The 25,054-nt window shown below is 53.9% G+C and overlaps 9 protein-coding genes across 9 annotated transcripts; 3 read left to right on the forward strand and 6 right to left on the reverse strand.

Moving 5' to 3' along the window:
• Nucleotides 1-263: 263 nt before the first annotated feature.
• On the reverse strand, nucleotides 264-2,621 carry NECHADRAFT_72336 (uncharacterized protein; the record flags this gene model as incomplete). Its single annotated transcript, XM_003040052.1, has 3 exons — nucleotides 264-2,151; nucleotides 2,226-2,522; nucleotides 2,594-2,621. The coding sequence occupies 3 exons, from the start codon at nucleotides 2,619-2,621 to the stop codon at nucleotides 503-505; spliced, it is 1,974 nt and encodes a 657-aa protein (XP_003040098.1). The 3' UTR covers nucleotides 264-502.
• A 5,033-nt stretch (nucleotides 2,622-7,654) lies between these two features.
• Nucleotides 7,655-9,487, forward strand: NECHADRAFT_50174 (uncharacterized protein; the record flags this gene model as incomplete). The annotated part of the gene is made up of 8 exons (XM_003039837.1): nucleotides 7,655-7,732; nucleotides 7,786-7,863; nucleotides 7,928-8,053; nucleotides 8,109-8,129; nucleotides 8,191-8,352; nucleotides 8,417-8,476; nucleotides 8,524-8,624; nucleotides 8,671-9,487. Coding segments are annotated over 8 exons (1,443 nt in total), but the record flags the coding sequence as incomplete, so codon positions are not given.
• An 8-nt stretch (nucleotides 9,488-9,495) lies between these two features.
• NECHADRAFT_50250 (uncharacterized protein) lies at nucleotides 9,496-10,722 on the reverse strand (the record flags this gene model as incomplete). The annotated part of the gene is made up of 1 exon (XM_003040053.1): nucleotides 9,496-10,722. The coding sequence occupies one exon, from the start codon at nucleotides 10,720-10,722 to the stop codon at nucleotides 9,496-9,498; it is 1,227 nt and encodes a 408-aa protein (XP_003040099.1).
• Nucleotides 10,723-10,990: 268 nt separating this feature from the next.
• Nucleotides 10,991-12,020, reverse strand: NECHADRAFT_72338 (uncharacterized protein). The gene is made up of 3 exons (XM_003040054.1): nucleotides 11,433-12,020; nucleotides 11,248-11,352; nucleotides 10,991-11,190 (listed from the first exon to the last, which is right to left on the reverse strand). Exons 1-3 carry the CDS (start codon nucleotides 11,972-11,974, stop codon nucleotides 11,127-11,129), a joined length of 711 nt encoding a protein of 236 aa, XP_003040100.1. The 5' UTR covers nucleotides 11,975-12,020; the 3' UTR covers nucleotides 10,991-11,126.
• A 671-nt stretch (nucleotides 12,021-12,691) lies between these two features.
• NECHADRAFT_96786 (uncharacterized protein) lies at nucleotides 12,692-13,960 on the reverse strand (the record flags this gene model as incomplete). Its single annotated transcript, XM_003040055.1, has 5 exons — nucleotides 12,692-12,847; nucleotides 12,904-13,504; nucleotides 13,579-13,661; nucleotides 13,726-13,807; nucleotides 13,917-13,960. The coding sequence occupies 5 exons, from the start codon at nucleotides 13,958-13,960 to the stop codon at nucleotides 12,692-12,694; spliced, it is 966 nt and encodes a 321-aa protein (XP_003040101.1).
• A 1,148-nt stretch (nucleotides 13,961-15,108) lies between these two features.
• On the reverse strand, nucleotides 15,109-17,115 carry NECHADRAFT_96787 (uncharacterized protein; the record flags this gene model as incomplete). Its single annotated transcript, XM_003040056.1, has 2 exons — nucleotides 15,109-16,839; nucleotides 16,891-17,115. 2 exons carry the CDS (start codon nucleotides 17,113-17,115, stop codon nucleotides 15,109-15,111), a joined length of 1,956 nt encoding a protein of 651 aa, XP_003040102.1.
• Nucleotides 17,116-18,530: 1,415 nt separating this feature from the next.
• Nucleotides 18,531-19,627, forward strand: NECHADRAFT_105483 (uncharacterized protein). Its single transcript, XM_003039838.1, has 2 exons — nucleotides 18,531-18,638; nucleotides 18,691-19,627. The coding sequence occupies exons 1-2, from the start codon at nucleotides 18,594-18,596 to the stop codon at nucleotides 19,561-19,563; spliced, it is 918 nt and encodes a 305-aa protein (XP_003039884.1). The 5' UTR covers nucleotides 18,531-18,593; the 3' UTR covers nucleotides 19,564-19,627.
• A 694-nt stretch (nucleotides 19,628-20,321) lies between these two features.
• On the forward strand, nucleotides 20,322-20,619 carry NECHADRAFT_50214 (uncharacterized protein; the record flags this gene model as incomplete). Its single annotated transcript, XM_003039839.1, has 2 exons — nucleotides 20,322-20,404; nucleotides 20,487-20,619. Coding segments are annotated over 2 exons (216 nt in total), but the record flags the coding sequence as incomplete, so codon positions are not given.
• Nucleotides 20,620-20,894: 275 nt separating this feature from the next.
• On the reverse strand, nucleotides 20,895-24,469 carry NECHADRAFT_72342 (uncharacterized protein; the record flags this gene model as incomplete). The annotated part of the gene is made up of 5 exons (XM_003040057.1): nucleotides 20,895-21,358; nucleotides 21,414-21,570; nucleotides 21,621-21,674; nucleotides 21,819-21,928; nucleotides 22,582-24,469. The coding sequence occupies 5 exons, from the start codon at nucleotides 24,467-24,469 to the stop codon at nucleotides 20,895-20,897; spliced, it is 2,673 nt and encodes an 890-aa protein (XP_003040103.1).
• Between the last annotated feature and the right edge of the window lie 585 nt (nucleotides 24,470-25,054).

Here is a 25,054-nt window from a genome sequence, read left to right on the forward strand (position 1 = left end):
AACCAATCACATGCTTCCGCCAACCCAAACGAGACACGGTACGTACATTCCCATCATCCCTTGAAATCCAATACTAAGGACTCTTTATCCAGTCCAGTGCCTTATCAAGACCAAAGAACCCGTGCCTTACAGCATGGAGACCAATGCTAGCTAGATATTTTATTGGCTGCCTTCACGGTAGGGCTATATTGGTGGAGGATGGACACTGACAGCAAACCCACTCCGTCTCACATCACGAAACATTGTCAGGAACAAAAAGACTTGAAACACACAATTATCATTTCCGCTATCGCTCAAATATTATGGGTATCTAGGACAAATTCTAAGAGTTCATCACTTGCAACAAATACTGCACCCGTCCCGGTCAGCTCCCTCGAATCCGGGGTTTCCAATTCTGCCGGGGGCGATGAGGAGCAGCATCAAGACGCCAACTTCTATGCTCGTCATACTTCATTACATTACCTTCCTTGTCCTTTGACCTCTCACTTTTCAAAATTGTGCATTAATACCACCTGTAGCGATGGTGCTGGGGGTCCTCGGCCATTGTAGAGGGTACCTGAGAGCTCCCCAGTCTTTGGTGCACGTCACTCCACCCGTTCAGTGGTGGAAGTGTTGTTGTACCCATGTAATCCGAAGGAGCCGTCGCTCTCGAATCCATCTGCTCTCTGTAGCAGTAATCCTGTGCCAGCCCATCCTGGCGTTGCTGAAAGGATGGCAGTTGCGAGTACCATTGGTTTCCGCGGTTTCCATAGCCATTCAAGGAATAATTCTCATATCCCATGCCAGATGTGTTGCGACTTCCAGGCCCATCCGCATGATAGCCTGTAGATAATGAATCACGTCGCATGAATTGCGCCCCTTGTTGTTGGCGCTCTCTCGCCCAACGTTGGGCGGCTTGGTTCTCGGGTCCTTGATAGGATGTTTGTGCTGCGGCAGGATCCCAAACGGGAAGACCATCTGGTGGTTGAGACTCTCCCATTGGTTGGCCGTGACTGTATGAGGCCAGATTCCCATTTATTCCCACGAGAGCCCAGGCGAACACAGCGACATCTCGGATAGACCGCATCAATTGGTCGATCGGAGGACCTCCCGCAGCCTTGACGTTCTCTCGAAGTGGCATGTGCTGCGGCAGCAGTGGAGGTCGAAAGTTGTACAGCACTTCCGGTGGGCATTGAGGTTGGATGGGTTGCTGGCCCCACGGAGCGGCAAAGAGGCCGTTGTCGAAATGCGAAGGGACTAAAGGGGGGTGTAAATTCGGGATCTGCGGTCTTGCTCGACGCAAGATGACGACAAGCCCATCAGAAGTGCACGAAACAACTGCCTCCAACTCGACAGACGGGGCAAGTCGCTGTCTTGGCTGGCTGCGAGCTCTTCGGGAGCTAGGGGTAGAAGGTCCCATCGATCTCGGGGATTGCGGCGTGGGAGGCGTTTCATAGCTGTCGGGCTGGGAGATAGAAGCCATAGCTGCCGAGCTTGCAGTCCGTGATTCAAATGATGACTCGTCATTCAACGAGCCACTGTCTTGCATCTCGACGTCTGCCTCAACCTTGATCTGAGGGCTTATCTGCCGATTAGAGTCAAGGTCCATGGCCCTATCCAACTTCACACCACCTCCTTCCGAGTCGCTAGACCGTCGACTTTCAGGCAGATGGTTCGGTTTCTTTGGTGTTAAGGACCCGTGTCCTGGTGTGCTTTGGTTTCGAGGTGGTGTGACAGAGTGTTCCTCGAATTGCTCCTCTTCCTCCTCAGCGTCCTCTCCGTCGTCTAATTCGTCGTTGCTGGCTTCGTTCTCAAAGTCCTCCGGTCTTCGAGGGTCTCTTGACCAGAAGCGCAGATATGCAATCGAGTCGTTGGCTTTGGCACTTTCAAGGCACTTGAAAGCGTCGTCCAGAGAGCTTTCTCGGATGCATTCATAGAAGCTCTTGTACTGAACTTGGTCGGCAGACACACCAAGGATAGAGGCAATGGCTTCGGTAGCGAACATGACAGTCAGGGTCCGGGTGAATCGATTTAAGATAAGGGCCGCTCGAGGCTCGCGCTCCATCGGCGACATCTTGAATTTAGGCGACAGGTGCTCCAACATATGGTAGCGCGGGTCTCGGGGGGAACAAGAAAAGATGCGTCGAATCTGCGGTGCTTCAATGGCACGCCCTGTATATCGGGTTAGTATCTGCCACATGACAGTGTTGACCGAGCATGGCTGCTTGATCCATCGAGAAACATACTCTCGCTCTTTTCACCCCGGCGGTAGATACTAGTACATGCGACGAGGACATCGTGGACAATGGTGAAACAGCATTCGCAGCTTACCCAACGGCCATCGCGAGAGAGGATACGTGCATAGTGCAGGACGGCAGCCTTGTCCAGCAAGACGCCACGAGTATGCACGGATCGGGCAAAGGGTACCTCGTCGGGGTGGAAGAAGTCGAAGCTGGACCTGCCGAGTACCTCATGCGGAGTATAGCCAAGGATATCGATGACGGACTCGGACGCATAGAGGATATTGGCATCCGGTCCCAAATCTTGGGGGACGTGTGTTAGAGAAGTTGCATCATGGGGCATAGGTTGCCTGGGAGTGGCCGACGCGACTCACTGTGTATTGTCATGAAGGTCTGCTCCATGAGGGGTGATGGCGCAGCAGCTGCGAGCTGTGCGGAAACAGTTTAAGTGGTCTGCCCTTGTAGTACCTCACCGACGCAGATCAAAGGGAGGAGTGTCAGGTGCTGGCTTATACCGCTGGACCTTCGGAGACGTTCTCTCACAAAGGTATCGAGGGCGATAGCAAGCTGCAACGCAACGCGGAGAACCCGACCGGCAACGAATAAAACCAGAGTCGAGGGAGGATTTGAAAATGTGGTGTAAGTGGGTTGAAGCTCCAACCATGGATATGTATAACCCGCTAACTCAAGGCTGTTTCTTTTGGCGTCAACTGCCAAGAGTGGATCCAGTCGGCAGTAGGACCAGGACCAGCCCAGAGGCTTCTGGGCACAAGGGACGTGACGGGCCTGGCAGGGGAAGGGGAGGACTCGAGTGACAGGGGCAGGCAATGACGGCCGAGACCCCGGAAGACGCGGGAAAAGGGACCAGAAGACAGAGGGTCAAGCAAGGGTGGGCGGCGTCGGGGAACGGTCAGGGTGATTACTGATCCGTGGCGGTGCGGGCTGCGGGTACGGGAGGTTGGAGGTGGACGAAGCTACCGCAATGTGACAGCTCAGGGGACGTCGAGTCGTCGAGTCTAGCAGTCTTGGGGTGGAAAAAGTCTTGGTACAGTAGGTACGGGACGGGAATTGGATGGAAGGGGAGGAAAAAAAAGGGCGGTGGTGGCTTGTCCGAGAAGTCTTGTTTCTCGCGGCGTCTGCGAAGGGAAGGGCAGGCAGGGGAATGGGGAGATGAGAGTGGGTTTATGTGTCTGCGCGTGTGCGGGCAGCGCAGCGCAGCGAACAACAATAATTGAGCAAGACAGGAAGAGATGGAGGCGAAGGATGATTGATGGCGGGGACACCTCCAGCAGTGAAATTGATGACGACCAGGGTATGTGGGAATCCAAATATGTCGGTAGGTAACTAGGAAGACACCAGAGCCGGAGCGACGAGCATCCGGGGGACGAGAGAAGACAACAGCAAGTAGGAGACCAGCCAAATGAGGTCTGTCAACAGGGAGTAAAATCTGAAAAATGAGATCTTTGTTCGTGGCTCGACCAGGGCCTGGTCGGCCAAGTGAGAAGTCAGATGGAAATTGCGGTCGCGGAAATGTGCAGCTGGACAGGGCGAAGGGTCGGTTGACAAGGTAGCACACCTTTTGACCTCGACGTCTCGAGTCTGGTATCTTTTGTTTTGTTTTGTTTCTTTTAATGCCGGCTTGCTGCCGTATCCCTCTCTTTGCTACCCGCCAGAGACGACCGTGTCGAGAAAACGTCTGAAAACGCCTTCAACGACAGGGCTATCGTCATGTCAAGCAGCAGCGCAGCATACGAAGCAGCGACAGCAGCATACAGATGGATGCCAGCAGGTTCCACCTCCAGCCATGTACTATGTACGCAAGCGCTCGCGCGCGTTACGTGCAAGGTACAACCCACAAAGGCACAGGATGTTGCTTGCAGCGATGATGAGGAAACCCCGACGTTTCTCGGATGCACCCTCGACCCTCGTCACGCTTGGTCGTAGCCCGGGCTCGGCGAAGGGCTGTTGGAGCCTCTAGGGGAACGGCGAGAGGTTGCAGGGCAGGGGGATTTGCTTTCTTCGTGGCTTGACAGAAACGAGGGTGTCAGGGATAGCTTGTAAGTGGAGGGCGGGGATGTTCAAGGTCCCATCAGGATGCGTTGCGTCGTCGTTTGGGAAAAGCAAAGAAGCAATCAATCAATGGATTCGGATGGGTTGAGTCGGAGACAAGACAAAACGCCAGCTGCCGGGAGGAAGGGGCAAGGTCAACGGCCTGTTATTAGCAAAAATGAACAAGGGCATCAGAGCACTGCTTCACGGTGATGCTGATTCACCATTGGCAGCAGCTCTGCGACGGCTTCTCACGATCCAGGCAGGGCCCGTGCAAGCGAGGATCGACAAGCAGGCAAATCCCATTTTCGCTTGCACTTCTCGCTAACAATTGGTCGTCTTTTTTGGCTTTGACCTTGACACGCGGGGGATGGATGGGGATGAGCAATGACGTTGAGCACAATGACGAGACAAGACGGAATTGGCAAGGCCGATCATGGCTTGATGGAGGGGCGGCCTAAAACCGCCGATGTTACGGTAGACGACGACTGAGATTGTCGAGATCGCAACAACCCCAAATCTACACCAGAATCGAGAGCCTGCCATCGAATTGCCTTGTGATTGCTGATGTGCAATACGCAACAATGCCTTGAATCATGTATGCTCATGCACTTTGACCTTCCCATCCCAGCATGAGGCATGCGTCTTTCACCACTCTGCATCGAGATGGACAAAGAAAAGGCGAGACCCCAAGCCAAGGGCAAACAAGACGAAGCGGGCCCATCTTTCGGTGAAGGCTCTCCCGCCTTATCTTTTACGACAGATCCAGCCTGCCCAGTCGCATCTGCATCTTACACCGCATCTAACCAGTCCATCCATGCAGTCTAGAGACTGTTGTCTGCATCCAGTTGTGTTGTTGGGGCAAGCAAGCACCTCCAGGGATGGAGCATGTTCAGCCGGATGGAGGCATGGCAGAGTGGTACAAGGCACAACCCTTTTTGTCCGTCTCATCAGGAGCAACAAGAGCAGTAGAAGCCAGGATGCTCGTCAACCTCCATGCCCACACATGCCTGCTCCACGGTCAACTTGCCCAATTTGACTGTCTTTCTCCGAGGCTGTTAGCTGCTTGCTTGTTGACGCCCTTGCTGCGGCGGACATTGCCTCCTCCGTAACTCATCAACGCCTCAATGCAACCTCATCACCCAGTCCCAACGCCTTCTTCTCTGCGGGACCGAAACCCGAACCGTGATGAGAACGCGGGATGGCCTCGGCCGACGGCGCCTCACCCGTAGCACTGCGGATCCTCGTGGGTAGCCGGTGGCTAGTTTCGTCCATTTTCCAAGCCACATGGGCCAGCGGATGGAGGCATGATTGTCTCGTTCCTTGTCCATGGAATACAGAGGACAGACGAGCGTATGTGTTGTGACCCCGAAGTTGCCAGTACGGGATCTACGGTAGCGGATGCAACAGTGACCCTGGAGTGACCCTCGACCAGTCAGGAAGACATTGCGAGCACGCCTACTGTTCGCATTCCCACTCTCCAACACCGTCGGCTGCTTCCCGCGACTAGAGCCGGACCTGTTCGTCCTGCCCGAGCTGCCCTGGCATGATCGACGGCTAGGGTATCGGCAACGTCCTTAGCACGATGAAGACTTGGACAATGTCCACACGGAAACGCCTCGGGGATTCAGACGTGACTGCTCAGATTCGTCCAAACAGGGCATCCGTGTTCCTCGAGTCAAGCAATGCGGTCATTCCGGTTGACCTCGACAAGCGGACGCGCCGAGCTGGCCCTAGTCTCGCCGTACAAGACAAGGCTAGAAGTGCTCGGGTTCGACAGAACGAGGACTCGCGTCGGCGCTGTGGTACCGGATTGGTTCAGACATCCAGTATTCTCAGTCTCCCGTGTCTGTTACTCATGAGGTCAAAGAATGAGACGAGACAAGATGGTGCAGGGCGCCGTTGTTGACTGAGATCCGGGGCTGGCAGGCTCAGAATTGACGTGCTTAACTGCTCAGATATCATACCAGATCCGGATCGGACCAGATCAGATCGAGCACGCGCCCGTACGATGCTGTGATGATGTAGGTGACATTGATGCATGCCGGCAACCCTAGTCCCCTTGCTCCGCGTTCTCGAGGCTCATGGGTACTGCTTCTGCAGATGGATGTCCTGAGCTTCCGTGCAAAAACCTGTGGAACCCTTCAGGATCCCGAGCGTTGTAGGTTTACGAAAAGCCTTGGACAGGCTCTGCTCAGTGCTGGCTCGAGCCGTTGCGTCTGGACCTAGTCTGTATCAATACGGGCAGTCGAGTAGGCGGGGCCTTGATGGCGCGGAATGATTGTTTACCGCACTCGCTTAGGTGTGATAAGCTCGTTGGGTCTACGGTATGATAGCGATGAGATCAAGACGAGGGAGGAGGAAAGAGGCCGGAATCCGGAGGAGGTGATGATTAGCCCAGATCTAATTTGGTCTCCATCACAGCCCAATGCTGCGAGGTTGTATTTACGTACAATGGCAGGCAGGTTTGTCTCTCTTTGTCTTCATTGAGGCCAATCACGGTGCTTTGCTGCAGCATTTCAACGGCAGGGGCGATTGGCCGTTGCTTTTTGGGTGGCACCCGCCCGCTAGCCGCTAAAGCTGCCTTTCCTGGCTCTGGCTGGTGAAGCCCGGGCCCGTGCAAGCTGCCTTAGTTCGCAGTGCCGGGCAATTCCCTCAGGCAGGTACGGGGTACCTAACGTTGCCCGCTAACCTGAGTACAGGCAAAGGCGATTCTGTCTCGACCCCACTTGCCGTTGTTTCTCTGGCGGACACTGACAGGCTTCATTCTCGACCACACGCGCATCGCATCGCGTCTCGGTTTTTGTCACAGGGATTCTAGGGGCATCGTCATTCATTCTTTACTCTTTTCTTGGCCAGGCCCTGACATTCACGAATCGGATCTCGACGGACAAGATCTTCCTGCGTGTGTGTTTCGTTTCGGACAACGCCGCTCTAGTTTCTCCCTGGGGCGTCCAGCCATCAACTCTACCTCTTGAGCCTCTCATCTCAATCCTTCATCTCAGACACCAGCAGCCTCCACCACACCAGCAATCAACCGCGCAGTACGCAGCGCAGGGCCGTCTACCCCAGTACATGCGGAACCCCATCTCTGTCCAGGAACCCAGTCGGTAACGGTTGTAGCCGCTCATCTAGCTTGGCAACATGGCCATCGCCGACGACAATGCCTTTGAGCTTCCCAAGCTACGCTCATCATTCGGCTTCGAGGTGAGTCTTGCATACTCTGTCATTTAGGGCTCCGTAAGCTAATCTAGGTGTTTTCAGAACGATACTGAGTATCTTGAAAATGACAATGTCGCAGGTGTGATTCCCCCTTTTCCCCAACACTGGTGCAAGCCAGTTCAGTCTCGCATGCTGCTAACTCGGGCACTATTTTCCTGCAATCAGAGTTCTTTGATGTCAAGTTTTGTCCCTACCAACCCCTGGATGCGAGCCCCGTGTTTGCCGCAGTCAGCAAAAAGCATGTCAGTTATGCAAGGGCTATTACCTGCAAGATCAGCTCCTAATTTTCCTTTAGGTCGTCATCTGCAGACTCAACCAAACCTCCAACGACACCACCCCTTGCGAGGTGTTGTCAGTGATAAGAGATGACGATGTGAGTTTTGACTAGGCTGGCTATGTTCACTCTTCATGGGCCCTCGTAGCTAATAGCCACTCAGGTTGAGGCATCCGCGTGCTGCTGCACATGGACCAAAGATCCCGTCACAGGGGCTCCCTATCTTTGCATCGGCGGAGTTGATGCTAAAGTAAAGATCTACGACATTCTTAGCGGAAAGCTTTACAGGGTATTTTATGCTATTCAATGTGTGACACAACGAGTACTGACTTTGCCAACATTAGTGCTTCACTGGCCATGGAGGTGTATGTCCATATCCCCCTCTTGGCTCAGGCATAAACTCGTGCATAAACTTATAACATACAGGACGTCAACGACTTGGTGACTTCGCCCGTCGACCCATCTATCATCGCTTCAGCATCGGGTGATACAAGTGTCCGTGTCTGGAGTCTCGATCCAGTTCACAGCAAGCGCCCATGTCTCGTCATTCTCGCTGGTGAAGGTCATTCTTGGGATCTCTTGAGTCTGGTTGGTATCTGCCAATCCCCCGATGTCTTGATGCAATGTTGACCACATATTTCTCTTCTGGTAGGCATTTCATGACACTGGTCGCTATATTCTGTCTGCTGGTCATGACCAAATCATCAATATGGTAATTAACATGCCCAACTCTCTAGTTAACAAGCTAACACAGCGAAGTGGACTCTTCCCGACCTTCCTACTGAACCTATCACTACCCCCATTCGCGTCCACTATCCTCACTTCTCGACATCAGCGGTGCATAGTGGCATCATCGATTGGTAGGATCAACATTAATTGATCAGTCTCATAACTAACAAGGAACAGTGTGGCTTTTTATGGCGATTGTATTTTATCCAGAGCCTGCCACGACAACGTCATTGCGCTCTGGAGGATTGAGGGCTTTTCGTCCAAGAACCCTCCTCCGCCTCAGAGCTTAGCCCCTATAGCTCAGACCACCGTTCCGACTAATTACGACGAAGCCAGCCGACTCACACGATCCGCCTTCGTGCCTACTATATCACCACAATGCCCATCCCAGTACACCATGCTGCTACAATTCCATACCCCCAACTGTGGCCCGCAGTTCTTCATGCGCTTCAAGCTGCATTTCGTGCCCGGGCAGCACCCAGTCTTGGCCTTCTGCAACGCTGGCGGCAACGTCTTCTTCTGGGATCTGGAGCGGCTGATGGCGTACCGTGAGTTCATGGAAGCACTGAAAGATCCCGCTCGAGACAAGAGCAAGCCCCTACCCCATCCCAGTTGGATGAGACCTGTGACGCGTCGTAAGGCGGACGGGAATAAATCTCGACATGGAGCCGTTGACAAGGAGACATCGGTTGCCGGTCAAAGTGATGGGGCTAAGTCAGCTGCGACTGAGGAGATTGGCGAGTATAATGCCGAGACTCTGGAAACCTGGGCATCTAGGTATAGCCAGGAAGATCCTCATGAGCCTCTCAAGGCACACAAGACCGAGTCCTCATCAGCCAACTTTGTGGGCAGACAGGCGGCGTGGAGTCCAGGAGGTGAGTGGTGTGTGGTTGTGGGTAGCTCGAACACGGCGTTGATCCTCCAACGTTGGGCAACCAAGCCCGCGCCCAAGACCTCGGGGACGGCTCATAATACCCCGAATCCAGACCATTGAGGCAATGGTTAGAGCCCCCGGATGGGGAGGCTCGAATACAGCGGTATAGATGTATCCTCTTCAGAATCTTCAGAGGGGTTGAGGACGGCCATTGCAGCCTCGTCTAGCTCGCCTCCATGTGTAATAATCTTCTGCAGCTCATCTCTAGCCGTTTTCTGTTCCATTTGCCTTGTTCTTTGTGCCTGTTGAAACCTCGCAGCCGAGGTAGGTCCTGTGGGGAGGACCAGATCAGCGATGTAGAGTGAAGCCATGGCGCGAAGTCGAAGATAGTGTTGGTTCCTTGAATAAGGCATATCCTGCATCAACTCATCCATTCTCTTGGTGACGTCCTTCATTGCACCAAGTGCTTGAAGTCTGAGCTCCTCCTTTCTCTGCGCCAACCGGACCTCTTGATTCTCTGTGTCGTCACTACCGAAACTATCGTCGTGACCAAAGGACCCGCGGCGAGAGTCTTGGTCTGCGTCCCGTGCCAGGCGCTCCAGTGCTAACACATGCTCAGTGTGCGTGTTGTGGATCTCACAGCTCAGAAGAGCAAGCCAAAAGTCTAGCGCTGAGATGCTCTGCGGGTGCTTGTAGTCGTATGGGTGCTGCTGGATGAGTGTGTCGAAGTAGACCTTGACTTTGTTCATGTTTGCTGCACGGCCCCATCTCTTTGGCAGTGCCTTCTTTTCATCTTCGGGCTTGTCATCTCCGGAGGAAGTTTGCTCGCCTTGTCGCATGAGGATCTCAGCGCCGATGGCCCAGAGACTATGGTGCCGGAGATCAACAGGTCCTCCTGTAGGTCGGAGCTGAAGGAGCACGCCGTAAGCGCGCGAGGCCTTTTCTATCTCTCCCTGATCGAGAAAATGATGGATGGACTGGAGTAGGACATCAAAGTGGCCGCCACGCCTCCGCTGGGTCGTCTTCTTCTTTGTGGGTGCGGCATCCTCGTCGGCATCTGTGTCTGGTTCCTCCTCAGGCTCAGGTTCAATCTCGATACGGCCTACGGACTTGCGGTCGAGACCCCGATGAGGAAAGTCGGGGATCTGCTGAGCAGGGTCCAAATCTGTCTCCGAGAGGCCTGCGATGGCAAACTGGGCGACTATACCGGGGGTGTGACTGTGAGGGTTGATGGAGTCGTGGGGGAGATGAGACGGAAGTGAGCTAGGGAAGTCATCTTCAGGAGAAGATGCAGGTCTCTTGCGTTTGTTTAACCTGCTCTGCTGTAAGAAAGCTGGGGGGTCTAGAAGAGACATTTTTTTATGTGGTTGTAGGGTAATCGTGTTGTGAAAGGTGAAGTTGAAGAAGCCTTGAAGTTCTTCAATATTGCCCCACCATCTCGGTTCTTGAGTTACCTGTGGACGGTATGATCTCATGGACACATTGAGAATGACAAGGATAAATAACCCATTGCAGAGCAATCAGAGTTGACGTGTGAATGCAAAAGTGCCTTTACTGTTTGGCCCTCAAACCCAATCCGGCAGACGTCATGGCATTGGAAGCAATAAAGTGGCGGGATTCATTACGAGCTGCGTCAACATTCAAGATCAACTAGAGCATTCAACTCGTTTCTATTGACCAGACCAATAACCCAGCTTCATCAGCATATGTACACAGCTCCCCCTCTACTTTTACAAAAAATCATCTTCCGCCGGCCGGTTTAGTTGGTTCGGTCAAAGTACGTCCACTGGCCATCGACGGGCTTATCCTCGAGGTCCTCCCAGCTGCAATTGGCAATCAGCACTGCGTCGAAAAGGCGATATGGAAGCATGTGAACTTACACCTTGGTCTTCTCCATGGTCTCGATCAGGCTGAGCTCGCCCTCGGCAACCTGGATGACCTCCTCGATGAGGCCAGCGCCAATCTTGTGCTCGAGCTCCGAGATCCTATACCGCGGGAATTAATTAGCCCAACTCTATACCTCCCAATTGCCGAATATCCAAGACTGGGGGGGAGGGGAACGCACTGGTCGGCAGTGAGCTGGGGCTCATCCTCCCACTCAACCTGCTCGTGGTTCTCGAGGGGCTTGCGCTCCGCCCAGACGACCTGGTCCTCTCGCTCGGCCGCTGTCCGGATACCCTCGTACTCGGGGCCCTCGTTCACCTCTCCGTTCCACTCCTCAAGCCGGATGTCTCCCTCCTCGTGCTTGCGGCCCACCACAAAGACCTTGTCTCCGATCTTGACCGTCCGGGCCTCGCTGCCGTCGATTCGGCCGCTAGCGACGCGGAACTGCGACGAGTTCTTGTTGACAAGCTCCTTGGCGCGGACCGCCCACTCCTCGTAGCCCGGGGGGACCAGCTGCTCGACGAGGGACATGCGGTGTTTGGTCACGGCCTCGACGGATTGGCGGTACATGGACGTCTCGGGGATGTTCTGGAGCTTGCTGAGGGTCGTTCCGTACAGGTACAGAAGAGTCGATCGGGGCGTGGCATGAGTCCAGAGACCCGTGAGGCCGGTGGGAGTACCAGCCTCCAGGTAGCGCGCAAACACACGAGCTGTCGGCCGCATGCTGGCGAGGTCAATTGGCAATGGCTTCGTCGTGGATTCGAGGTTGATGGAATGGTCAGAGGAAATTGAATTGACCTCATTGGACTCTAGCCCCATCATTGCCGATCTGGCCGACACGTGTACGGTCACGTGAGTACTGGAGCTCCGAGTCTCGCCCAGCTACAATACGGCTCCAGCATTTCGAGGTATTGATAGGAAGGTTCAATAATTGGCATCGGATGGCATAATAATAGTCAGTAAAAGTCGTTAGACTTGGTCTATTCTAAGGGATCCAAATACTCGTGAACTGGTCAAAGCAGACCTCACATCCAGCCTTCAAGCAATCACACATCACTGCGCGTCTTGGTCCTGGACATCTATCAAATCCTAGGACTGATACACGTATAAGTATGAAAAAAGAAACCCTCATCTTGAGTTGGTTGATATCTCAATACCTTGGCCAAGACAATACCTGATACCTGCCAGAAATAGCAAGTAATCTCGACACAGGGAAACAAAAATAAATAAGGAAAAGGCACAATACAAGCAGCACTGGCGGGAATCACACACAGTCCATCGCAAAATCGATCCAGCAATCCCGTCACGCAGCTGCTGAGCAACACTATCCCAAGTCACTACTCACGAGCTGGTCAAACCTGACTTAGGAAGACTCCTCGCGGCTCTTCCGGTAAGCGGCCTGGACAGAATGTCAGCCCCTTTCAACGCATCGACATTTACTTAAAAGGCAGAGGCACGACGCACTTCTTGCTCAGTCTGCAGGCCCTCAATGACGGGGGCGAGCTCAGTCAGCACCTCGTACGCCTTCTTGTGGTACTCAATTTGAGCGGCAACAAGCTCGGCAAGGTTGCGCAGGGGCTCGGGGGTGTCAAGAACCTAGTCTGATTAGCAAGACCACACTTCAAAGGTATCATTCAGGGAACAGAGCTCACATTCTTCATGACGCCGACAGCCTCCTCGGTCTGGGTTACGAACTCATCCTCAGCCTTCTCAATCTCCTCCTGGGCCTCGGGGCTCAGCTCCTGCTCGTCGTGCTGCTCACCACCTTGCGCGTTACCACCAAGCTTGAAGGTGGTGCCCTTGGCATGAGCCTTGACGGCATCCAGGGAAAGGCGGGAGTTCTCGACGTTCTTGCGAGCGCGAGTGGCAAAGGTCAGGTTGGTGTTAAGGGTGGTGTTCCAGCCAGCCAGGAATCGGCTCTGAATCTGGGCATCCTGGGCAAGACGAGCCTCACCAACACGCTCCGATGCAAGCGCATACTTCTCCAAAGCGGTCGCCAGAGGATCCTCGCCAGCACCGGTGTGGTGCTGGTGAAGCAGCTGGCTGCTAGACAAACTGGCGCGAGCGACGGCATGGCTGAAGGTCTTGGGCTGCGGCTTGGCAGTAGGGGGAGCGACAAGAGCGGCCTGGGCCTCGGCGGGGGAGGTGGCAGAGGAAAGAAGGTGGACCTTTTCGCTGACGGTGCGGCCAAGGTCGCCGAACGTCTCCTTGATGTTAGGGGGGTAATCGTAGGCCTCGTTGGAATATTGCGAGCTATAAGCGTCGTGTCAGATAAACGCGGCTAAGTGAGCCATGCCGGGGCAAAGCCGTAGAAGCAATAAACTCACGTTACAGCAAGCATCTTCTGGTGAGCCTGCTTGAGGGCGTCGACACGCTTCTCGAGGTCAATGTAGTCGGGAGGGAGCTGGGTCTGTATGCCACATGTCAGGTTAGCCACAGCGGGAGCGCGATAAGGCGCAGACGGCGCAACCCACCTTGTCCTCAGCCTGACCAAGCTGCTCCTTTGTGTACTGGAAGGTACGCGACGCGAAAGGGGTAATCTGAGCCCCAAAGCTGCTATATTGACGTGGTGAGCCATGGTCGGGTGGAATTGGGACGCTGGTAGAGCTTCGGGTGGGAGATTGCGCAGCTCCGCCGTCATTGAGGGCGCCAGGGGAGCACCTACGAGAGGTTCTTGCCAAAGTTGCCAAAGTTCTTGCTGAAATCCATCTTGGCGGTATTTCCGGGTCGCTTCGAGAAAATGAATGGTCTGTCGAAATGGGATTTGCGCTCGCGCTTCCGAGGTCGAAGAGGTGAATATCTGGAGGTTTGAAGGGGGGAAAGGGAGGATGGTGGAAGCTGGAGAATTGGCTTTTGCGTCAGCGTTGGTACGGAGCAGCAGGTCGAGGCAGGCAGTAGATATGGGCCTGGAGCGCTGTCAGAAGCGAAATGCCCTGTCGCAGCTGCAGCAGGAGCCAGTTTTTTCCCTTTTCCAGGGGCTTGCTACCCCCGGGCCCCAAGGCTCCAGCCACGACGGGCCGACGACCTACCTGCAGATCCGCAAGGTGGCCCTAGCTCTCCTGCTACAGCAAGGTACGGAGCACGCTGTACGGGACTCGCGCGTACCTGCCCGCCATACGAGTAACGCCTAAAGAGTCACGTGGAATTCATCCCTGGAGAGCCTGAAGTCACCAAAGGGGAAGGCATAATCAGCCACTTGATTGCCCTTGCTCGTGGGCAATAAGCCACCTTGATGACGAGTCACTGTTGATGAGCACGTAACGGCATCACCACTAGGTCATCTTGAGCCTAGGATTCAGGCACCTACTTAACGCTGGGTACCTAAGGCATCTACTGTAGGTAGATGAGAACCTCCATTATGAGCCAATCGAGGATCAAAGCAAGCTAGCAATAATAATACAGCAATAACACACCCAAAGCTTTAGATAAAGTGAGCAGAACACTAAGAACAACGAAACATTATAGTCTCAACAAGCCTTTGCTGAGACTGGCCTGCCTTCCCTTCACGGGGGATAGCAAAAAGAGATCTCCCTCCCTCACTAGGTACCTACAATTGCCAAGAATCAAGGAGGCCAAAAATGCTCAACTATGTCGGCCGCGAAGAGCTGTACACATTAAGCCAACAATAACCGCAAATGGGCGTGAAGCAATACGTAAGATGGTATACTCACACTACTACCCAACAAGTATTAGCAATCAGTGTTTTCTCTTAGTTCGTTAAGCTTGATTCGTTATATCTGTTCAAGACCCATTTCCTATTGCTCAGCATAGGTAGGCAACATTCTGAACCAGAAATCCATCTCCCCCTCCCTTCGTTACTCTGTCTTTTTTAGTCCCAAACCAGTATCCCCCTCCAATCAGTCCAATATGTGTTTGTTGTCCGCCCATGAAGGCTCCACACCACGGCAGACGCTCTCATAATCTAGACGCGTTGGGTGTCGGGGATCCAAATCTGGCGTCGTCCAGAACATTGTCCAGTTGCAACCTGACAGCTTGTCTGTACCTGTTGACCTCTCAAAGTACCACTTATTCACCGGGTTGTCCTTTCGGCTCCTCCAGCAGACGCCATCAGGGAAGCAGCCTCGAACCATTGCGTTGAACACAACGTCGGCTACACCACCACTGCCTTGGCTCTTTCGTAAAACAGCAAACTTGTCCAGATACGGAACATAGCGGCCTTGTTCGTAAGCAGTTTGATCGTCCAAACCCTCCGGGCGTTCCCATGTCAAGATGGCACCACCTTCGTACTCTCCTGCGATGATGATACCAGCAATGTTCTCGTTAACCCGCTTCAGATAGTCGTCGACATCCAGTTTGCGTCCAAAAGAGTCTTCGATCAAGTGAACCAGCCTGGGGAGATCGATGTCTTTGTCAGTCAGGCGAAGCCTAGGGCCTCCAGGTTCAGGTGGGCGCCATGGGTTCTCGCGGGGATTCGGGAATATCGTCAGGGGCATGCCTCGTTTGAGCAGTGTCGAACCCGTTGATACCCCAATGACAGGTGCTTTACCAGAATTGGTCGAGGCACGTGCGATCGGGAGCGACGATGAGAAGACAGGCTTGTCCGTGAGTAGATTGTGCAAGAGCGGGTTCTTCTTGCGTCGGGTTGTGACCATACCACCAAACTCGAAAGCCGGTTCATCCTCGAGGGTTGGGTTCGCTCTATTTGCAGTAGCGACCACGTTAGCCGCGGAATCAGGCGTAGTAATAAGAGCCGACGAAGTAGACGGCAGTACAGCCAAGGCATCCCTAGCTAGAGTCAAGTTGGCAGCATGGGCTGTGATTGAGGCTCGGAGTGGGCTCTCTTCCGCAAGAGGTGAGCCATCTGGGCCCATGAGCTCTTTCAGGATGGATCCATATTCCTGCTCAAGGTTGATGAACCGATGTGAAGCGCCCGGTCGACCTGTCATTGGAACAGCTCCGAGCGGATCGAGAATAATGATTCTCTCAACCAAGGCAACAGTCTTGGGGTGGGACAGCTTCGTGCTCGCCGAGTTGACTGTGCCACTGGACTGCAAACCAGCAAAGTACCTAGTGAGTGCCAGGACGACCTTGTTCGAATCAAACGGCTGAGGGGCCTGAGTCTCACTAGGGCTGAGTAGTGATGGGATGACAGGCATCATGCGGTGTCGAAGAATGCGGTCCATGAAGCCCTGGTCCTCTACCCGAACGTCGGCAGACGAACTGTCGTCTGAACGCACAATGGCGTTATTAACCAGGCGTGCTCCGATGTCCCCGAACCCATCAATGGCTTCGCAGAGGCGGAATGCTTGATCTTGGAAGGTGAGGCGGTGCTCATCGGTGCCACAGTCGATAACCACGACACTCAACAGGCCAAGTTTGCGTAGTTGGGACAAGGTATTTGCGACCCCGCGAAGAGTCTCTGTGTCGAGCTCTTGTGGGGCGCGAAGCTTCATGATGGCCACATGCAAAGGTTTTGACGGAGCAGATGATGTCTGTTGTTGCTCATCGCCCTGGATGAACTTGGGCGCCTCGGTAAGAGACTTGGGGCCTTTGTCGACATACTTCTGTAGATAGCCTTTGGCGTCTCGCTTTGTTGGTGACACCTCCAGAACAGAGACAATGAAGTCCTGATGAACGAGTCAGTAGCAAGTCAAGTGGTTACCAGGTGGTTGACATACTCGGTCAAGAACCTTCTTCTTGGCACGGGCTACGGATGCCGCCGACATGTATCGAGCGGCGCCGGAGCCAAGACTTGATTTCGAGCTATTAGCTTGTGAAGCAAAGCCGCGGCACAGGGGCCGAAGGATGCTCGCCGCGTGTGAAGCACCCACGATGCGCGGTTCGGTAACTGGGCGACAATTACCGCAGCGAGAGGCCTTCTCCCATACGCGAGGCCAGCTCATGATGCCGGTGACGATGGGCAATGACGATTCCCGGGTGAGCCCGGAATAATAAGTGAACGAGGGTTGATATACAGCAGCTCCCCCGGATGACCTGCGATCAGAGCGATTAGGAGCGGCCGTGAGGGGGAGTAAGATCAATGCTAGCTGCAGAGCATAGCTGGAGGGACGGCCAGGCCAATGTTCTTTTTCTCAAGGGGGCCGAGGAAGATGGCAGGATGCAACCCTGGGGGTTCGTGAGTCAAAAAGCAAGCAGCGAGACTTACAAAGATGGGCGTGGGTTGGTGGGGGTGAAGCAACTTTTTTGGTGGAGAGATGTGGCCGATAAGCCGATAAGTTCTCGGCCCTGCGCCGATGTCGCCTTGTGATGCTGCAGAGCGTCGGCACTCTGGTAAGACTAAACCACAATAAGGGGGTTATTAGCAATTTGACAGGGGTTGAGCGTGGGCTTTATATCTTCTAGATTGTTGTGGCTTTTTCAACCGAGGCGAATTGTATGTTTGGACAGTAGGTATTGAGTACCTATTCCAGGACTCACTCGGAAGGCAATTGAGTCAACCGGGGATAGGAGCTCCGATTACCCCAGCTCTGCAGTTGCGTCATGCCGAGCTCCATATACATGGGTGATGGCGACAGGTAGAAATATATCACTCTGGGGTGTCTCTCCGCAGCACCTCGAGCCCTCAGGCGAGCACCAATCTACTTGCGCAGGCGGATTTGCACTGTCCTCACTGCGCCCTTCTTCAATAGCTGGTGTGGTTTGTGGTCTACAATTGGGCTAAGGAGCTGGGAGTCTGAGAATGGAGTCATTCGATGCATCTAGACTACCTATAAACTGAGTAATAGGTGGCTTGGCTCGGTATGGCTTTGGGAAATCTAAGCACCGACTCCATTCAAGGCCCGAAAAGATGTCTATGTTGTTGAACATGTCGAAGGAAAAAGGCCCGTGTGCAAACAACACGTAATTGTACAGATATCACATGCGAGCAATGACATTTATAAGTTGACAATGACGTGTGAAGTCAAGCCAAAATAACCTACAATATTCTCACCCCGGTTCGTTCAATATCCCCAGTTTGACGGAGATGCAAAAGATCCCCGGCCGAGAAAATTCGCGCGAAGGAACAAACTACATGACTTTTTTAACCCCAGAACCAACAACAGTGGATAAGAGACCGAGAATATCCCGCTCTATCCCTCTCTATCCATCTCGAAGGAGCCAACGGACAAATAGTCAATTGGTCGCGAGCCTGATACTCCTCCACTCAGAGCTTGGCGATTGGAGGTATTTTGTTGAGCTACCTTCCAATTCGTGCAAGCGCTGGATCTCGCCTATGTCGGATTGGGCGGCTAAAATGCAGTATAAAAGAAAGACGAAGCGTCTTCGAGAGTGGGAGGATAACTTTAAGAAGACATCTTGGTGATTGACTAGCTTCTAGAACTACTCGTCTCAACTTGGTTGCGTAACCTACACCGTCACCATGGCTCCTACGCTTCTATGGATTGGTCTTGGTAACATGGGGAGGGTGAGTTTCAATAGCCATGATATATAGATGGAATGGAACTAACTAGAATCAGGGAATTAGCAAAAACATAGTCGAGAAGGGTAAACTCGACGGTCCTCTTCTCCTCTTTAACCGCTCGGTCCAGCGAGCCATCGACCACAGCAACAGTCTCCCCCAGGGTAAATCAGAAGTTGTTACATCCCTCTCTGAGGGTATCTCACGAGCAGACGTCATCTTCTCGTGCGTCGCCAACGATGAGGCCGTCCAGGAGACATACAAGACGATCCTCGAAGGTGATGTCAAGGGCAAGCTCTTCATCGAGAGCTCAACCATCCATCCCGATACCACAGAGGCCCTTGCAAAAGACGTCGTGGCAAAGGGCGGCGAATTTGTCGCCGCTCCCATCTTTGGAACTCCCGTCATGGCGGACGCGGGCCTCCTCATCGGAGTGCTCGCCGGACCCGCTGCCAGTGTCACAAAAGCCAAGATGTGGTTCAAGGGCGTTACAGCGGTGGCCGAGATCGACATGTCGGATGAACCTTACAGCAAGGCTCTAAAGCTCAAGGTCCTGGGCAACACTTTTATCCTCAACATGGTTGAGCAGCTCGCCGAGGCGCACGTTGTGGCGGAGAAGACAGGCCTGGGCACCGACGTCCTCCACCAGTTCGTCGACTCTCTATTTGGAGGTGCGTACGCCGCCTGCAGCGCTCAGATGCTCAGCGGCGACTACCATAAGAAGGAGCCTTTGTTTGCCGTTGATCTAGCACGAAAGGATGCCAAGCATGCCCTGAGCTTGGCCAAGGATGTTGGTGCTACTCTGCACAACATAGAGACTGTCGATGCGCATCTGACCCAGTTGAAGGAGCATGCCGGACCTTCAGTAGATATGACTGGAATATATGGAGCGGTGCGGAAGGAAGCTGGGCTTAAATATGAGACTAGCTAGCAAAGGTATTGATGAAATAGACAGTTACTATACGTAGATGGTTCATACATCCTTACCACCTGCCAGTATGTGCGATACCTACATTGTGGTGACTCATCCGTAAGCAAGCCCATCGAGAGTGCATCGTGGTCTATTTAGTAAAAAGAAGTTCCCTTCACAAAGGAGGGAACTGAAACTCATCAAGCTTTGGGTGAAAGTTGGATTGTTGATGCGTTGTGTTGGAAGTGCCGTGTAAGTGAAAGAGTTGCAGTATCAAGATCAACAACGATCAGCCGTAAATGCCTAGAAGCCATATACAAGTAGAAACATACCTACGCTTTAATCCAGCGGATATATATTAATCATTATTCAATTTTTAAGTGAGACAGCTTACACGTTTACCACTCATCCCTCCCGTCAAGGTGATGCTCATTGCTCTAGGGTAAGTCTCACTGCCTAATTGGCTGACTCAGCTTGGACCTGCGTGTCGCTTCGCAGTGATGCAACCAATCCAGCAACAAGCTACCATCGCCGACATCGTAACCTCCCGAGAAGCTCACCCCTAGCCCCCCGATTTCAACGCCCGCCCCATCGCCCCATCGCCCCAAACGAAGAAGCTCTCCTGCCGGCGGGATCAAGCTCGACTCGATCATCTTTCGAAGAAGCGCAAACCGCAAACATGGCTCAAGGGTAAATGGCAATCCGTCCCCCTTGCTTGTCCAAGCTTGCTCCTAGGACGCGTGGATGGGTTGGCTAACAAGAGTCGCAATGCTCATAGATACGCCGTCTTTATCGGCCTCGTTGTCATCGCGGCCCTGTGCGTTGCGTCGTGGCTCCTTGCCCCCAAGGGAGAAAACCAAGTGTCAGTTCTCGTCTCGGCCGTGTTGCGATCGCCGTCGCCCTACGACATGACATCCGGGTTTGCTAACGTTGGACTACTACAGGCTCTGGCGGTCATCGCTGATTCTCGCCATCGTGAGCTGCTACCTGATGTGGGCCATCACCTTCATGGCCCAGCTGCACCCCCTGATTGCGCCGAGACGAACCGGCATTCGCGAAGAGTACCTCGATGAATAGATACATACATACACCATGTCAGGAAGAGCTGGGCGGACGGGATTGATGGACTTGCTTGCGCGCTGAAGGGCTGATGGGATACGCCTGTAATCTTATGTTGTTGTTTTACCCCCGTACAGGTATCATGTCTTTTTACAAACGGAGTTGGTCGCTTCTATTATCAAGCCGAAATGCGCTGGACAGACCCAATCCTTCTCTTGCAAGCTCATGCTGTGATCCTCTACTACCTGTGGATGCATCTCAACCAACATATGATCCTCTACCTGCGGACGGCCCTATCCGACAGCAAGCCGACTGGCCCACTCCTTCGCGTATATCATCAGCGCCCATAATGCTCTCCCGTCCTCGGCGATGTTACTCCCGCCTATCGAGTCCACATCGGCGAGTCCAGCAGCGTATAGGACAACACGGCCAACAACCCAGCGCGAAGCCGCGCCTGCGATGGCTAGAAGACATGCTGTAGTGTAGCCACAATCGAGGAGGATGCGCAGTGCCTCGACATTGTTGGCCACGACGGCCCATCCAAGTGACCTGGCGGCGGCAGGAACGTCGTATTCCCAGATGACCATGAGAATGGGGAACAGTTTGGAGTAGGAGGAGACAAGCAGGGCTGTCGAGACCGAGTTTGGCCGTGAGTACCGAGGGAGGATGCCGAGGACGTTGAGAGGTGAAAAGGTGGATGAGGTGAGGAAGCGGATGCTCACATGGAACGCTGCCGTAGAGAGGGCGCAGAAAACGACTATAAGGATGGTGTCTCAGCACAAAGAAGATGAATGACAGGAAAGAATACTTACGGAAGAAGAGATACTGAAAGACAATCGACTGTTGCGCGAGCTTTCCGAGGTTGCTCTCACCTGGCGTGGCATCAGGCACCGTCTGCTTCTCGATGCGAGCCCATGTCAAGTAGACGTCGAATAGGAGCAAAAGGATTCCCAGACGAACTATGGAAGGCTATGAGTCGACAATTAGTAAAGTTCATCAATTCAGGGCAAAAGACATACGTCCAAACGATCATCATCGCTCGTCAAAGTATTATACAATAGGTGACGATAAACCTGACATGAGTGTTAATGTTTGATACCGAGTAAGGGGGACAAAGGGAAACTCACCTGGGGCTTTATGAGCACCAGATCGATAAAAATCACGACAAAGTCATGCTCGACATACTTGTCGCAGAACTGGCCGCAGTTGCGACACACAGTGAGCCGGATGTTGTGTCCGCTGGCCTTGTCCCCTGCTCCAGAGTATTGCGTCCAGAGCGTCTTGACGGGGTGTCGACACTCGATACAGATGGGCATCTCGGCTGCGGCTCGCTAGCAGCTGCAGCTGAGCTACTCCCACGATGAATGATAGATGCTGTGTTTATTAGGCGCTGTCTGTGGTGGGCATGATATGGCTGATGAATGAATCCAAATATCAAGCTACGTATGGGGTTTTTGTTGGTGTTGAAGCGGCCACGCAGAATAATTGGGCGAGAGGATGACGTGGGGGGATGGATCAATCTCCATGCGCATGCACTAAGGCAAGGGACCACCTACCACATGCGACCCAGCAAGCACCTCCAGATGCACCTGCTTGCATTCGAATCACGAATTGATATGCTCATCTTATTGGACACGGAGATAATAGGTATGTAGTTTGTCAATGTTGTAAAATCTGCTACCTGTTTCTTGCTAGGTTGTCAAGTTGCTATAAGTTATGCAGTATCAAATATCCTGAAGAATCGCGAATGCCCTCCCAACGCCTCGCAGCTTAAAGGTAGTTTAACATGCAGAAGACGCCCTCCTGTACAGACAGCACAGTCAAGCCTCCCAAAGGTGATCAACTCGCCAGTAACTAAACGCCGTCAATCTTGATCCGACCCAAGCACTTCTACTTTGAACAACATGACTCCGTGTGTGAGACACCAGCATCGAATCGGCTGGGTATATATAGTTGGCCTTGTTTAATCATCTTTGCCACCCTTGGCTCCTGATGCCACGATCCGTCCTCGGAGAGCTCCATCACCCTCACTTCGGCTGGTGGTCCCGATCGATAGTGCTTCCATCAGGCTGGTCGGTCCTCCCATCATTTGCTTGCCGTCATCGCTGCCGGTATCCGTCAGCTCGATGAGATCGCCGTCTCGTTCAGGCCTGCCACGGATCCTTTCCAATTGGGTGCTCGGCTTTCGCGAGAGGGCGCCCCTGAGCCAAGTCTCAACAGCTGCCGCAGCCTTATCTAACCCAATTCCCTGTTGTGCCGTTGAGCTGGTGTCATGGCCCTCCTTGGTGTGGCTCTCAACAATGTTCGCTGATTCTCCTGATTTGAATCCAAAGTGTGCTGTCTCCGATCCCATGACGGACATCGAAGGGAGACTATCCAGATTAAGCCCCGGAAGATGTTTCTTGGTCCACGTGGTGAGATAGTCCTTGTCTGGTCCTGGCGCCCGCGAATTGAGGCCCATGGAGCCTACTCCTCCAGGTCGCCGCATCCACGACGGCAAAGATTCGCCTCCCTCGCTGATTGCCCGCCCAGGACTTGAAGTTATTGTTCCCGAGAACTGGGGTCTGTGACCGAGGGAGCTCTGACGACGAGACGCAGTACCCGGGGAACCAGTAGGGTTGCTATATATATCGAGACTTTGCCGTGGCGTCGAGAATGCTGAAATAGTTCGAATGCTCTTCTTCCGTCGAGGAGGAAAGTATCCCATTGCGTTCCGCGCAACCCGCGCAATCTCAACCGGATGCTGGAACGAGTCAATCTTGACCCAGCGAACATGTGTCCATCGCTTTTCCTCTTCGTCGGTCACTCTGGACTCCGAGGACGTCCCGTTCGTAGGTCGACTAAAGAAATCGTCATGCGTTGCTCCTGTTGGCGTACTTTCTTCAGCCGCAGGAGTTGGAGCAAGCAAGTCAACGCCCTGCGAGTTTTGCCATGAAGGCGGATCGCAAGGCCGTCCCCTGACGTCACAAGCATCAACCGGGATCATTAACCATCGGCGCATCTGTACGCTGTCTCGAGTCCATAGACCATTGGCCTTCCTGAAGGCGTCCTCCCGGCACTGATATCTCAAGATGAGACCGGCATAAGTGTCACTGGGCTCAACCTTGTGGACGTAGACCAAGTATTCCTGAGGTTGGGCTTGTTCGGCGGCGGACTCGTCTGAGTTGCGGCGCTTATGCTTCCCACTGGTATCGAGTCCTCCGTTGACGCCGTCGTGACTTTCCAGCACCATGGCTCTTTTCGCAGCCTTGAGCGCAGCCTCACGCTCTTCTCGTGAACCAGCACCCACGTCGCCCAGGCCTGGCTCCTTGGGAGGCGCGGGACCCCATGCAGCGGCATTTCTCGAGTTGCTGGTGCTAGAAAAGTCCATACCCCAGTTCCCAGGTCGAGTGCCCGCTCGATTATGGGACTGGGACCTCCTTGCCGTGCCCTCGTCGCCCGACATGAGGGAGGAGGCAAACCCCTGAACGGATGCCCAGCTCTGCGTCAGAGAGTCATTGAAGAAGTTTGTCAGGTTGGCAGCACTGTTGGTGCGATGGGGGCTGGCGCCGCCTCGTTCTGAAGGTAAAGGGCTCGCAGATCTGCTGTTGGCGGGGCTGAAGGCGGACAAGAGGCCGTAACTCCGCGCAGGGGAGGGCGAGGCTGCCGTGTCGTGGACGTTGTTGGGATTGCGGCCGCGGCGGGAGCGGCTCGCTCCTCGATCGTGGAGGTTGGTGGACGTGGCGGTGTCGTCGTCGCCGTCTGCTGTGCTGACAAGACGGCGGTTTCGTGGCCGGACGGAGGCGGAATCTGAAGACCGTGAAGCGGGCGCCAGGGCCGACGAAGACCTGTGCGGCGAGGGCCTCGCAGAGAGTCTCGGTTCGGTCATGATAGCCACCAACTCGGCGACGACGGAAGCTCGCGGGTCGTGGACTCGCGGCTTTGCATCAGTGCGTGGCACTCAAGGCGTCTCTCCTGTCGTCGTAGTTGCAGTCATTCAGTCTGGGGCAATGTGTCAAGAAACGGCAAAGGACGTAGGAGGCGAGATGACGAGGCAGACGGAGACGGAAGTGGATGGACGGCGGGACAGACGGTGGCCAGGGGGTGCCGTTTGCTGGCGGAGACTTGAGAACGGAGGATGAGTAAGGTGCCAGAGCCAATGTTGCTGGTGGTTCAGCGCAACATCTGCTCCTGTGGCCCCCAAATATGGATGAATGTAGGATTGAAACTGCTTCGTCGTGGCCGTTGTTCGCTGTGGCCTCAAAGGTTTATCGTGGACACTTTGGTCGAGGTTGTATTCGAGTGGTTGTGGTCGGTCGGGACAAGGTTGCTTCCACTTGTGCTTGGAACGGGGCCTCCGCCAGCCAAACTCCGGGAATAGCTAAGGCCAGCCTAGCAGTCGCAGTGGACAGTAGCACCAAGCGATGGGAGCGACCGAAAATGATGCAAGCGGCCGCCTTGTCTTTAGACTCGA

The sequence above is a fragment of the Fusarium vanettenii genome (genome assembly GCF_000151355.1).
Source record: "Fusarium vanettenii 77-13-4 chromosome 10 genomic scaffold NECHAsca_82_chr10_2_0, whole genome shotgun sequence".
Taxonomy (NCBI): Eukaryota; Fungi; Ascomycota; class Sordariomycetes; order Hypocreales; family Nectriaceae; genus Fusarium; species Fusarium vanettenii.

Excerpts from the sequence above, each read along its gene's own strand:
- NECHADRAFT_72338 (XM_003040054.1), bottom strand. The coding sequence starts at position 11,974 with ATGCGGCCGACAGCTCGTGTGTTTGCGCGCTACCTGGAGGCTGGTACT. Across the intron at positions 11,353-11,432 it reads CCCCAGCTCACTGCCGACCA|GATCTCGGAGCTCGAGCACA; the intron begins GTGCGTTCCCCT and ends CCCGCGGTATAG. Across the intron at positions 11,191-11,247 it reads ACCATGGAGAAGACCAAGGT|CTGGGAGGACCTCGAGGATA; the intron begins GTAAGTTCACAT and ends TGCCAATTGCAG.
- NECHADRAFT_105483 (XM_003039838.1), top strand. The coding sequence starts at position 18,594 with ATGGCTCCTACGCTTCTATGGATTGGTCTTGGTAACATGGGGAGG. Across the intron at positions 18,639-18,690 it reads GTCTTGGTAACATGGGGAGG|GGAATTAGCAAAAACATAGT; the intron begins GTGAGTTTCAAT and ends AACTAGAATCAG.